The sequence below is a fragment of the Thalassophryne amazonica genome, chromosome 10, assembly GCF_902500255.1.
Source record: "Thalassophryne amazonica chromosome 10, fThaAma1.1, whole genome shotgun sequence".
NCBI classification, from domain to species: domain Eukaryota; kingdom Metazoa; phylum Chordata; class Actinopteri; order Batrachoidiformes; family Batrachoididae; genus Thalassophryne; species Thalassophryne amazonica.
The window spans coordinates 70634047-70648537 of NC_047112.1; the positions used below are offsets into that span (position 1 = coordinate 70634047).

At 42.1% G+C, this 14491-nt stretch overlaps 1 protein-coding gene across 2 annotated transcripts in view; it reads left to right on the forward strand.

Moving 5' to 3' along the window:
* atp8b3 (ATPase phospholipid transporting 8B3) overlaps positions 1–14491 on the forward strand; it is a 91783-nt gene that overhangs the window by 60515 nt on the left and 16777 nt on the right. For both annotated transcript variants that reach the window (XM_034180226.1, XM_034180227.1), the window contains 5 exons: positions 1264–1376; positions 5853–6020; positions 13756–13867; positions 13982–14057; positions 14138–14261. In XM_034180226.1, the coding sequence (XP_034036117.1) occupies positions 1264–1376; positions 5853–6020; positions 13756–13867; positions 13982–14057; positions 14138–14261 (593 nt within the window). The remainder of the gene's footprint in view (positions 1–1263; positions 1377–5852; positions 6021–13755; positions 13868–13981; positions 14058–14137; positions 14262–14491) is intronic.

Sequence of the window (14491 nt, forward strand, 5' to 3'; positions counted from 1 at the left end):
CTGGATATGGTCATGATCACATGACCGCAAACATTCTTCCTCTGCAGTTGCAGCCTCAGTAGCATCAGTCATTCAGCAATTGTTGTCCATATATCATAATGATACATTTATAGATGATTTTTTTCAAGCTGTAGCTGCAGTATGGTGACATATTGTCAATGTATTTACACATCAGTGTCTTAATGGTGTCAACACTATGTGGTGGGCGGAAGTACTGTTTGAGTCAAATGGCCAAGGATCATCATGAAGCGTCTTGTATCCACACTACAGCTCTTGAAGCTTGGTGTCTTGACAGCCAGCTAGAAATCAGTGTGTCTAAAACAAAGGAGCTTGTTGTTTACACAAAGCAAGAACCGACAGTCCAGCCAGTTTCACTCGATGGTCAGCTTGTTGAAACCTTCAAATATCTCACTACAGTCCTTGATAGTCTTTTGAGCTTCTCTGAAAACACTGATTCTATCTTTAAAAAATGCTCACAGCGACTCAGTCTTCTTAGAAGATGAAGCTGTCTTGGTGTCAATCCGCAGAGTTTAGAGCTTGTGTATTCTGCACATATTGAGAGTGTTTTAACATTTCATCTCTGTGTTTGGTTTGGTCACTTGAGTTGCAAGTGTAAGGACAAACTAAACAGAATTGTGAAAATGGCGGGGAAAATCCCAGAATCCTCTGGCCCACATTTACACTGACAAGATGAGGAGGAAAGTCCAGAGAGTCCTGGTAGTTTGAGCTCCTGAAGTCTGGGAGGTGCTACAGAGCTCCTCTGGCCAAAGGCTCTTTTAAAAAATCTTTTATACCAAATGCCGTCGCCATCACGAACTCGACAAAGTGACCAACCCACAGACAAAACCTGAACTGTTTTACTTCTATGTTTTATTTATTTTACTAGATCTTATTTTACTCCTTTTATTCCTATGTATTTTACTATAGCTTACTTTTTGTTTTATTGTCTCTATTATATGTTTTTATGTATGACAATGTTTGTATTTTAGTGTTGTCTTTCTTGTGCTGGTGAGCCGAAGACAATTTTCCGCCTCAGTGGGCAATAAAGAATTATTCTATTCTGTTCTATGAACTACAGTTCATATAGGTTCAGCTTGTAGGTTTTGACCAGTTGAAAAAATGGAAAACTCAGTTTAGTATCACATGGTCTTCCATAGAAAACCTTAAGTACAATTTCAAATACACTTAACCTCTTCCTCTTCTGTCCTTAATTCTTATGAACAAATTCATCCTCCAGCTTTGTTTTCCCTCTTTTTTTTTCAGTGCGAGAACCAGAGGGTGGGTTGAAACTTTACTGTAAGGGAGCCGACATAGTGATCCTGGACAGACTGCAGAAAGACTGTCCCCATCAGGAAAGGACTGAGAATGCTCTGGAGGTGAACTACATTTTCTGCAAAACAAGTTGCATCACAATCTTTGTTGGGACTCAAACTGATATACGACTTGTTATTTTTTGGTGTTCTATTAAGTTGAGGTCTATTTTACCTATTTAGCAAAACTGCAATACTTCTGTCATGGTGATTTCTTTGAGCCCAAACTTCATGTTTGCTTTTTGCTAAAGCCCCTTTCACACCAGGCCAACGTAGAGTTGCATAATGCGACGTGCCCACTACGCCGAGTTTATGCAGCCCTACATGGCAATAGACTGAGGGGCGCAAAGGGGTCCGCAAAATGGATGCAAAAAATTTAACATGTTTTAATTTTCTCACGGACTTTCGACGTAGAACACTGGACACAGTGCTCTATGCAACACTGCGCTACTGTACACCATGCCTCCGCAATTGTACACTACCCTACGCCAGTCCGGCGAAAAATCTTTTTTGTTTTTTATCAGTACATACCTGCATTGCTAGATTTTATTCATCCCACTGGACTCTGCTGAACTTTGCTGGCAGTGAAGATTCAAAACCATGGAAGAAGAAGAAGAAGACGTGGGCCAAGCTGTGCACAACATACACAACCACTCCTGCGTACGCGATATGCAGCACACTGCAACTCTACGCAGGCCCGGTGTGAAAGGAGCTTAAGTCATGACAACTTCTTTGTACTTACATTTATCCAGCTGTCCAATCATTGGTCCATTGTTTTGTGTGTGTGTGTGTGTGTGTGTGTGTGTGTGTGTGTGTGTGTGTGTGTGTGTGTGTGTGTGTGTGTGTGTGTGTGTGTGCGCGCGCTACCGCGTGCTGGGTAATCGGGGAGTGTCGGGAGTTTTCCCGGTGGGCTGGTCCAACCTGGGGCCGTTGTGAGGGGGTGTTAATATATACATCCATATATGACCACCACTAACTGTTAGGCTGCACAGCAAGACACTTGGGCTGCTTTATTTTAAAGAGAAGACATTAAATGTTATAAATGTTTTACAATCACGAAAATTCACAAGAAAATAACTTTAAGACTCCTTCTTTTGCAACGCTCTTATCTTTTCCAGGTAGTGACATATCATTACACGTTTAACACCCCTATGCATTCATTACAGTTAGTTCAGTCCAATCAAGCCCTGTGCGCTCAGATGGGACTTGCGCTACTAGCAAGTATAGGAGTGTCCCGTCAGTGAAAAGATGGATAGAAAAAGGTTTCAGTTTTGTTTCCGTTTGATCACACAACGGTGACTTACATCGAGCACAATGATTGACATGACCAACAGCCAATGACAATTGGAGAAGTATACAGGGTGGCCAATCAGATTGCAGGAAGAGCAGGCGCCTGCTCCCGCCCCTCTGGCATTTTGATTTCACTGTACACGTTATGAGGATCAGTTCACAGAAGTGAAATACTCTTTGGAGTATTCCACACTCTAAAACAAATTATTTGCTCAGTTTAAAAACAAAACCCTAAAATAGCAATTTGCATGTTTTTTAAAAGAAATTCTAACTCAGCCACTGAGTACACACAAGACACTTATAGTCAGACAAACCCAAGTTTAGCAACGCATTTAATTAAGTGGTTTTGTATACTTAATTTGCTTTGTCCTCTACACTGTTAATTAATTTTAACCAATTTAATTTAAAGGTTTTGGTGTTATTAGTTAGTCATATTATTTAATTTAAGTTTTTCAAGCTTCTTTTTTGCCTCCATTCCACTCAGTAATGTTCATGCAAAATATTACCTTAATTCTCTCTCTCTCTCTCTCTCTCTCTGTCACTCACTCACTCACTCACTCACTCACTCACTCACTCACTCACTCACTCACTCACTCACTCACTCACTCACTCACACACTTTGGAGACACAAAAGCTTTTTTCCACCTGTGTGCTTTTGCTTCCATTTTGTACTATGATCATGGTGAAATGACAGTGAAAGTGTGTGTTTAGGTGTGTGTTCATGGTGTTTAGGTGTATAGTATTTGTTCATTGGGGGTTTGGTATGGACGGGTGGGTGTGCGTGTTTGGGGGTGGATTCGTCGGGCCAATAGTGGGCTGGTCCAGAGGAAAAATGCCAGGGACGAAATTTGTTCCCAGTCCAACCCGGCATGCCTGTTGATGCCAGGATGTCAGCCGTATCAACATTTGTAGTCCAGTACCACCTCTTCCAGCTATACTCAACAAAAATATAAACGCAACACTTTTGGTTTTGCTCCCATTTTGTATGAGATGAACTCAAAGATCTAAAACTTTTTCCACATACACAATATCACCATTTCCCTCAAATATTGTTCACAAACCAGTCTAAATCTGTGATAGTGAGCACTTCTCCTTTGCTGAGATAATCCATCCCACCTCACAGGTGTGCCATATCAAGATGCTGATTAGACACCATGATTAGTGCACAGGTGTGCCTTAGACTGCCCACAATAAAAGGCCACTCTGAAAGGTGCAGTTTTGTTTTATTGGGGGGGGGGGGATACCAGTCAGTATCTGGTGTGACCACCATTTGCCTCATGCAGTGCAACACATCTCCTTCGCATCATCCGTGAAGAGAACACCTCTCCAATGTGCCAAACGCCAGCGAATGTGAGCATTTGCCCACTCAAGTCGGTTACGATGGCGAACTGGAGTCAGGTCGAGACCCCGATGAGGATGACAAGCATGCAGATGAGCTTCCCTGAGACGATTTCTGACAGTTTGTGCAGAAATTCTTTGGTTATGCAAACCGATTGTTCCAGCAGCTGTCCGAGTGGCTGGTCTCAGATGATCTTGGAGGTGGACATGCTGGATGTGGAGGTCCTGGGCTGGTGTGGTTACACGTGGTCTGCGGTTGTGAGGCTGGTTGGATGTACTGCCAAATTCTCTGAAACGCCTTTGGAGACGGCTTATGGTAGAGAAATGAACATTCAATACACGAGCAACAGCTCTGGTTGACATTCCTGCTGTCAGCATGTCAATTGCACGCTCCCTCAAATCTTGCGACATCTGTGGCATTGTGCTGTGTGATAAAACTGCACCTTTCAGAGTGGCCTTTTATTGTGGGCAGTCTAAGGCACACCTGTGCACTAATCATGGTGTCTAATCAGCATCTTGGTATGGCACACCTGTGAGGTGGGATGGATTATCTCAGCAAAGGAGAAGTGCTCACTATCACAGATTTAGACTGGTTTGTGAACAATATTTGAGAGAAATGGTGATATTGTGTATGTGGAAAAAGTTTTAGATCTTTGAGTTCATCTCATACAAAATGGGAGCAAAACCAAAAGTGTTGCGTTTATATTTTTGTTGAGTATACTTACAGACTTCACTGACTTAAGCTGGGCAGACACTGTACGATATTTTCAATCGTTGTACTCGGCTCCAGCTCAAACTGTGCGACAAAACTGCAGGGTTTAAAAGTTCAGAGCGCACGATTCATGTTCTCACACTGTACGGCCCGATGCTCTGATGCGACATTGTACGTTCAAAAACCACACGTCGGGGTCGCGTTTCTTTTTAAAAAAAAAAATGTATTTCATGCCTATCAGCGCGCACAGTGAGTGAAATCAGGTGGGGAGACTGAACGTATATGCGCGCGCGCACACAGCAGACAGCAACATGATTCACGAGAGGACACGGTAAAAAAAGAAAACAAACATAAGTGCTGCTGTTGCACTGTTGTATAAATAAACTATATTTCATATGGAGTCTTACAGCTGTGCTCATCTGTCGTAAATCCTCTTGTTGTCTGCAGTGTGTGTGTGTGTGTGTGTGTGTGTGTGTGTGTGTGTGTGTGTGTGTGTGTGTGTGTGTGTGTGTGTGTGTGTGTGTTGTCAACACTCCCCATCATGTCCACCACCCTGCAAGGAAACTTGTTTGGATGGATGGTATCTGTAGTGTCATCTTTTTCAGTTACTTTGTAGAATGTAATAGATGAAGTTTGGGATTTTTGATCAACAGCTACGTATATTGAGTTCTTTTTTCCAGCTCAGCTTTTTAATCGTTCCACAACAGTTCCTGCGTTATAGCTGCTGCTGCTAATGCTCTTATTTTCCATCTCTCATGAGCAAGCCTCCAAAGTACGTAGATAAGCTGTTACATTTCAGACAGCGACACAATCTCAACCTGTAAGAAACAGTCCGTTGGTTTGTGTCTGTTTATCTTAAAAGACTTAGAGGATTTCTACAAACACATCCTCACTGTGCAACAAGATTCCCAGCCATTAAAGCGCTGCAGTGGATTTGCTATGATCTTCTGACATTCTTTCATCGACTTATTTTCCTCACTGTAACAAATCAGTCATCTAAAATCCATTAAAATAACAGCTTTGATCAATGATCAAGAGAAGATCAAAGACAAAGATTGGATTTCAAAGGATGATCAGACCACTGACCTCCTGCTCAAGTCATATTGATGCAATTCAAGCTGCATGCCAAGATTTAAGTATTTCTTTCTATTGATAAAGTCAGTTTAAGAAGCTGTCTCAAAGATATTTTTGTGTTATCGTAGATGTTTGCTCAGACCTGTCTGAGGACTTTGTGTATTGCGGTTCGATCTGTTCCTGAAGCATCATGGGAGCAGTGGAACAAAACTCTGGCCCAGGCAGCTACCATGATGACCTGTGATCGTGACATGATGCTGGAAAAGCTCCATGACCAAATGGAGACAGAGCTGCAGGTGGGTCCATTCCCATTTTTTTAAAGATTTAATTTGATTTGATGTATATAGCCTAAAATTAGAAAATGTCTCACTAGGCCTTACATTGTCCATAAAATGAGGAGTCTATGTTGGGTCCATAAATATTTGAACCATGCCAGTTCTTATTTTGTTTGTGTACAATGCCACAATGGATTTTAAATAACACTTCACTAGCAACGGCCGCGTCCCATCGAGAGGTAACTCAGAGAGTCGATTGTGTTGGGTGCAGTGCCAGCCATTTTTAGGTCAAAGGTAACTGGACAAACTAGCAGAATTAAAACTCTCAGGATTATGGTTAATACTGGAAATCCTTTGCAGTTGACTGCCTGAAGTCTAAATGCTGACTTTCCTCTCCTGAGATGCTTGGCCAGACCTTCACTGCAGCCCACTTCAGTTGCTTCTTGCTTGTGGGTCTTTCTGCCCTGAGTTTTGTCTTCATTAAATGTGAAGCTGCTCTGTTGGGTTGAGGTCAGATATTATTCCACTTCTTTGCCTTAAGGAGCACTTGTGTTGCTTCAGCAGTATATTTTAGGTCATTATCCATCTACACTATGAAGCATCATCCTTTCGGTTTGGCAGCATTTGGCTGAGCCTGATCAGATTATTTTGCCCTTTACACTTCAGATTTTATTATGCTCCTTCCATCAGCAATCACATCATCAACAAAACTCTTGTGAGCCACTTACATTCGGAGCCAAACATGTCCACGCCATAACACTGTGTCCTCCATGTTTAACAGATGACGTGATACACACACACACACACACACACACACACACACACACACACACACACACACACACACACACACACACACACACACACACACACATATACATATATATGTTCCTTTCCTTCTCTATACGTTTCTCTTCCTATCATTCTGATGCACAGTCATTTTGGCTCCAAAGTATCTTGTTTCAGAATGGAGCGGGCTTTTTGAATGTCAATTGTAACATACCTGTTCTAGAAGGAAGAAGGGCCTTTATTGTCATCGCACATACATACAGCGACATCTATCCTCTGCATTTAACCACCCCAATTACAGTTAGACACAATCCAACCACTAGGAGCAGTGTGTAGGTACAGTCCGGCACCAGGGGGGCAACTCCAGATGTAGAGATGCTGCCTTGGTCAGGAGCAGAGAAATGAATAGGCCCTAAATAAGCAAGTTTTTAAATTGTGGGAGGAAACCCACACAGACAGTCATTTCCATTTATTATTTAGGAAGTTGGAGGAGGTTATGTTTTTGCCCCTGTTTGTGTGTTTGTTTGTTTGTTTGTTTGTTTGTTTGTGAACAGTCTGAAGCCCACAATTTTTCATATATCATTATGAAATTTTTACTGACAATTCATATCCTGATAGGCAAGAACTGATTCAATGGGTCATAGGTCAAAGGTCAAAGTCAAGAAAAATCTTGGAAAATTGGAAAAATCCCTTTCTTTTAACATTGAATGAATTTTCAAAAATTCCCAACTCTGTCAAAAAAGATCAAATTTCATATTTGAGAGCATTATGTAGGATGGTATCCAGATTAGAGAGCTTGTGGCCATTTAAATTTAACATCAAAAACTCAATTTAATTTATTTTGCATTATCTATGAATCAAATGTGCCCCAATCACTCTCATATTTGAAAGTGAGGTGCAGACTGGCACTCAGTATCATCTGACAAAGTCTGATATAGATATGAGCCAGACTGTGGATTTTGTGGAATATTTTAATTTAATATTGAAAAGCCCATTTGGTGCATATTTTGCATTATATCTCAATCAAAAATGCCTCAGTCACTCTCTTTTTTCTGTTCTGGATTTACCTACACCACGAAAATTAGACGGAGGTTCCAATTTTATGCTTCTTTGTCTTCCAGTTATCAGTTGGAAACCAAGTGCCAAAAAGCAACGACACATTGTGCACAGCAGAGATAACCAATGTTCTGTGAATATTATCTGAAAAAAGATTTCAGAAACTGAAGAAGTTGGAACAAAACCCTGACAACACCACAAAAAACTAAATACATCCTCCTGGATGCCCCCTGGACGCCTCGCTGGAGAGGTGTTCTGGGCACGTCCCATTGGGAGGAGGCCCCGGGGAAGACCCAGGACACGCTGGAGGGACTACATCTCTCGGCTGGCTTGGGAACGCCTTGGGGTTCCCCTGGAGGAGCTGGGGAGGTGTGTGTGGATCGGGAGGTCTGGGCGGCTTTGCTTGAGCTGCTGCCCCCGCGACCCGACTCCGGATAAAGCGGAAGAAAATGGATGGATGGATGGATGGATAATTTAGCTTATGAAAAGTCACTTCTAACAAGGTAAAAATTTGTGGAATTGGAAACTAGTGTTGGTGGAGGTTTGTGCTGTATAACTGCAGTGCTCTAGTTTTAAAATATGTAACACAAATTACAAAGTAACACAAATACAGTTACATAAGGGAGGATCCAAACCAAATACCCAATATACTCGCATCACTGCATCTCGATGTGTTTTGAATCAGTTATTGCATGAAGACCAGGCAGTAGACTTTCACTTATTAATCCTGCCTAATCATTGGTGTTGTCCCTCATGAGGTGCCAGGAAGTGTTTATATGCCTGAGTATGCATTAGTGACAAAATGGTAATCAATAACAGCTCAAAATGTCATGACTGATTGTCTGCAGATAAACCAAATGAATCACTTCATCTTGATATTAATATTCACATCATGTAAAATTGCAGGTTCCTCTGTGCATTTGTTTTGGGGTTATTCTATTAACACTGACTGACTCGCTGACTTACATTTTGCCAGATTTACACCATGTTTAGTGTTTTAGGGAACAAAGAAAATCCTATTTTGCAACCATGTCCTGGATATTTAAAAGAGCTGTGTTCGGGTTATAAATTAGATTATGTAATAAGAGGAATATTGAATTTAGTTCAGGATGAAGGCCCTCACATAAATAATACGTAATTGTAATAAAGTGTGGCTGATGCAGCAGCAGTATCATTTGTGGATCAGCATTATAATGTTAAAAATATAATGAAATGGTGACCTGACAAGTCAGACGCAAAATAAGAAATAAGTCTAAGTAATAAGTCCTGAACCTGAAAGTTTACAAGATTGTTAACCTGCGTTGGACTTTTCACTTCCTTTCATGTGTTTTGTCTCTGAAATTAAGGTAAATAGACCTCGTGCATCAAGAAACGGAATATTGAAACCCAGTTGTGTGCACAATTACCCTGGACGTTAGCTTCAATAACAACTAGCAGGCAAACTGCAAAGCTCACTGTGATACTGCTGAATTGATAAACCACAGAAACATTTAGCTGAAGCTACCAATAGCCTCTAACTCCTGACTTACGGATACAAATTTAACTTGGACGTTTCCTCTAAAACCCAAATTGAAAGAGCTGAAATTATAATATGTATGTAGCATCAACATGGAAGTTCCTAAAAGGTTAACAGTCAAGACACACACATATAATTAAAGGAGTAAATGAAAGTAAAACGTAGTTTACATTCAACACACTGCTTATTCACAGCACAGAAAGTAATAAATGAATAAAAGAAATATTATAAAATAGTAATACTAATAATTTTAATAATCTAATTAATACAGTTACTGTGAATTGAATTCCTGCTCGTCCATCTCCTCGAGGTGACGCTTGTTGCCGTCATGTGATTGTTTGTTAGACTAGCGCTATGCTATGAAAAAAACAAAGATTTTTTAGTTCAAGACCACCTCTGCCCATTCTCCATGGAATCAACGTCCATTGTGGCCGCCCTGAGCAAAAAAAGGGAGAAGATGAAAGAACTTACCATCCAACAAGGAACAAACATACAATTTTAGGGTTTAGAAATGTTAGCTGACTTAAAGTTAGTGGAATTAAATTGAAGGAAAATAATCCACTAATGGTTTTCCAGGTCATCTGAAAAACCAATCTGCTAATAAACATTAGCTTTACTAATTAGCTGTGAGCTTATTAGCTCTAAAGCCCTGATCCCACCGAAAAATGAACAGTGAATAGCGAGCCACGTAGCATGTTTTGTTTTTGGTACGAGTTGAGTTATTCAACAATTGTGTGAGAATAGTAGGTCTTAGAGGCAGAATATTCAGCTAAAGAGGCTCATCTCAGATAGATAGTTAGTTAGTTAGTTAGTTAGTTAGTTAGTTAGTTAGTTTATTGATCCCAGAGGGAAATTCAAGGCATCCAGCAGCTTGCACATTAGACAAGACACACAAATAAGATTAAATACATAAAAGAAAATAGACCACTCAATAAAAACCACTAACTAAACTAAAAATAAAAATAAAATTTTGTCAGCATCCAGTCTCACAGAATATAACGGAGGAGTAAATATAGTGTAATAATGCAGTAATGAGGAGGTAGTGCAGATGTAAACAGTACACAATATAAACAGTGTAAGTTGTGCAAAGAAGTAAACAGTGTAAAACAGTGTTGGTAGTGCAAAAAAAGCAATAAAAGTTCTAATCAGATGTAGCACAGGATTATTTTTTGCTGTGTTGGGAAGAGTTAAACAGTCTGATGGCCTGAGGGACAAAAGACTTCCTAAATCTGTCCGTGTGGCAGGACTGGGACAGCAGTCTGCCAGTGAATGAGCTCCTCTGCCTGATGATGGCGCTGTGCAGAGGGTGCTCAACATTGTCCATGATGGCCAGCAGTTTACTAAGGGCCCTTCTCTCTGCCACAGATGTTAATGTCTCCAGCTCTGTTCCCAGCACTAAACCAGCTTTCTTCACCAGCCTGTCCAGTCGCCCGGCGTCCCTCCTCTTCATGCTGCTCCCCCAGCAGACCACCACAGAGAAGAGGACACTGGCTACCACAGACTGGTAGAACATTCGCAGGAGTTTATGGCAGATCCTGAAGGACCCTAACCTCCTCAGGAAGTAAAGTCTGCTCTGTCCCTTCCTGTAGAGGGTGTCAGTATTGGCTGACCAGTCCAATCTATCGTCCATAAGTGTCCCCAGATATTTGTAAGACTGGACCATATCCACATCGACCCCCTCAATGGAGACTGGCTGCAGAGTGGGCCTGGACCTTCTAAGGTCCACTACCATCTCCTTTGTTTTGGTAATGTTCAGCTGCAGGTGGTTTGATTTGCACCACTCCACAATGTCCTGTATCAGGTCCCTGTACTCTCTTTCCTGTCCCTCTCGCACACATCCCACCATAGCAGTGTCGTCCGAAAACTTCTGCATGTGGCACGACTCCAGTTGTAATTGAAGTCTGATGTGTACAGAGTGAACAGAACTGGAGAGAGCACGGTTCCTTGTGGTGCTCCAGTGCTGCTGATCACTGCGTCCAAGGTGCAGTTACTGAGTCTGAGGTATTGTGGTCTTCCAGTTAGATAATCAGTGATCCAGGTGACCAGATGAGTGTCCACCTCCATCTCCATGAGCTTGTCTCTCAGTAGCAGGGGCTGGATGGTATTGAAGGCACTGGAGAAGTCAAAAAACATGACCCTCACAGCGCTGTTACCCCTGTCCAAATGAGAGCGGGCCCTGTGAAGGAGGTAGAGGATGGTGTCCTCCACTCCCACCTTCTCCCTGTATGCAAACTGCAGTGAGTCCTCAGCATGTCTAACCTGAGGTCTGAGGATGCTCAGCAGCAGTCGCTCCATGGTCTTCATCACGTGGGATGTCAAAGTGACCGGCCTGTAGTCATTCAGCTCCTTCGGGTGTGCCTTCTTGGGAACTGGAATGACACAGGATGTCTTCCATGTGACTGGGACCTTTCCAAGATGCAGGCTCAGGTTGAAAACATGCTGGAGGGGCTCCCCCAGTTGGTTGGCGCAGGCCTTAAGCATTCTGGGACACACTTTATCCAGGCCTGCTGCCTTCCTGGGGTGGAGTCTCCTTAGCTCTCTCCTGACCTGGTCTACCGTGAAGGAGGGAGGACGGTGAGAGTGGGTGTTTGTTCCGGCTGACTGTGACGATGATGATGATGATGATGGTGGTGAGGATGGTGAGGGTGAGGGCGAGAGCTGATCTACTGTGGGTTTTGATGCTGACGGTGATGATGATGATGGTGAGGGTGAGGGCTGAGCAACAACAGTGTGGGGCTGTTTGTGTACAAGGTACTATGAGGACAAACAAGGATGTTAGAGGCATGTTTGTGGTGAGGACGAGGCTGTTAGAAGCCCATTATCCAAGCATCTGGCAGCTACAAGGACAAGACGGGCTATTTTGGCTCCACCCTCTCGTGCACTTTGTCATAACAATCCCACCTACTTTGTGCACCAGACGCTGTATATAAAATAATTATTTCATAGCAGATTAATCATTTTCTGTCAGAGTTTAGCTGTTGAAAACACCTCTAATCGCTTCCGGAATCACAGAGGACTGTTTCGTCTGCAGCTTCTCTCTCTCTCTCTCTCTCTCTCTCTCTCTCTCTCTCTCTCTCTCTCTCTCTCTCTCTCTCTCTCTCTCTCTCTCTCTCTGTCTGTGTGTGTGTGTGTGTGTGTGTGTGTGTGTGTGTGTGTGTGTGTGTGTGTGTGTGTCTCGTGTGCTGAGGTGGAGAACTTGTTTGGAACAGTCTAAAAGGTAATTATTTGTAATGTTTATATTGTAATAACTTGGTAAAACAGTTGCATGTTCATTCCTTTCTATGAGCAGCTGTAAAAGTATGTTTATGATAGATTTAAAATCTCATTATAACTGATCAGACGAGCTGCGCTGTGTGCGCTGATGCAGTCACTCACAGTGTTTTTTAACTATTTACGTAATGTTCATATATGTGGCTCATTATTCAAATAATCACTGAAATTTCTGACAAATCCATATGTGGCTCATTATTCATGGCTTTAATATTCGGTGGGACCAAAGTATTGTTATGGTCTGCCCCTGCTCCTTGTCCTTATTTTCTTGGCCAGTTTTGCTCATCTTTGTTTTAGGCATTTTATTTTTGGATCACTGTTGTGTTTGGGTTTTATTTTATTTTGGTGCTGTCTGCTTTGTGTTTGTCCAACTGCACGCTCTTGTCTGGTGTTTGGGGTTTGGTCTGGGTGTGTCTTGTCCCTTCTGTTTGCCACACCTTCTTCCTGATTGTTCTCACACACCTGTGTTTCATTTCCCTAATCACCAGCTGTGTTATTTAAGCCCTTTGCGTCCCCCATGCCTTTGCCAGTCCATTGTGTTTTTCATCTTGTGCTCAGTCCTTGTTCAGCCTTTGATTTTTAATCATTGTTTCATTGTTGTTCTTCAGTTGGTATGACTGACCTTGCTTTGTTTTTTGACCTTGCTTTTGTCACAGCCTCTTGTACTCTGTCTCTCAGTGATTTTGAACCTTGCTTGTTTTTTGGACCACACCTGTACCTCACACCTGTCTGTCACCTCTGCATTGCTGACTCTCATATTGTGTACCACTGGCTGATTTCAAGATAAAGCCTTTTTTGGTTACTCTAATTCCACAGCCTGTGAGTCTGCATTTGTGTCCGCCACTTGTTTGTGCCACACCACCACGAACTCCAATAAAGCACATCCATGCAAGATAATTCAATTTAGCTGGGACAACGTATATTTATTAGATGGAAATCCAATCCAATGAGTCAGCTTTTTGAGTGCATGAAACAGAACTTGTAGAAATACTTCAGACCATGTTAATCAGTGAAATCACCTGGTGGAGTGGGTGGATGCAAAGAAACCCTGCACCCTCTCTCGCCTTTTCTGGGACAAGCTGAATACCCCTGGTGTAGACAAATGTTAACCTCTTTGTTCCGCAGCTTCTGGGCGTAACTGCAATAGAAGACCGCCTTCAGGAGGACGTCCCTGAGACGATCGCTCTGCTTCAGAAGGCTGGGCTTAAAGTATGGATGCTAACTGGGGACAAAAAAGGTATTTAGATAAATCACCAGGGGAAATGGATCCTTTAGAAAGCTGTGCTTTGGCTGTACAAAAACAAACTGCTCCTTCTGTCTGGCTTTTTTTTTTTTTTTTTTTTTTTTACAGAGACGGCAGTGAATATTGGATACTCTTGCAAACTGCTGGATTCGGATACTCGATTACTGGAATGGCAGGAGCTGAGGTTAGTAATGATAAGACATACACACACTAACACACAGAAAGAAGGAGTTGTCATCGATCTTTGTGTATTTGCACCTGCAGGCAGATTCTCCAGTCCGCAGACCCAGAGGTCAGCTTCTTAAAGGCCAGAAAGACAGAGATGTGGGCTGTGGAAACACCTACAGCAGGAGAAAAAACTGCAGTTGTCCTCAGTGGGCCTGAGCTGGTGATTATTAGTTGTCACACAATTTGCAAACTCCCCAGTAAATTAAAAACCACAACATTTCCTGAGAGTCAGCATTGCTTGTTATTGGTGAGATGTGAAGGACTTTGTTGTATTTGCCTTGCTGTGGTATAAATTAAGTTGTTATTATATAGGCTAAAAAACACCCAAAAGTTCAACCATTAACCGCATCATAGCTCTTCAAGCGTGAATATCAGCTGTGCTTCTTTGCA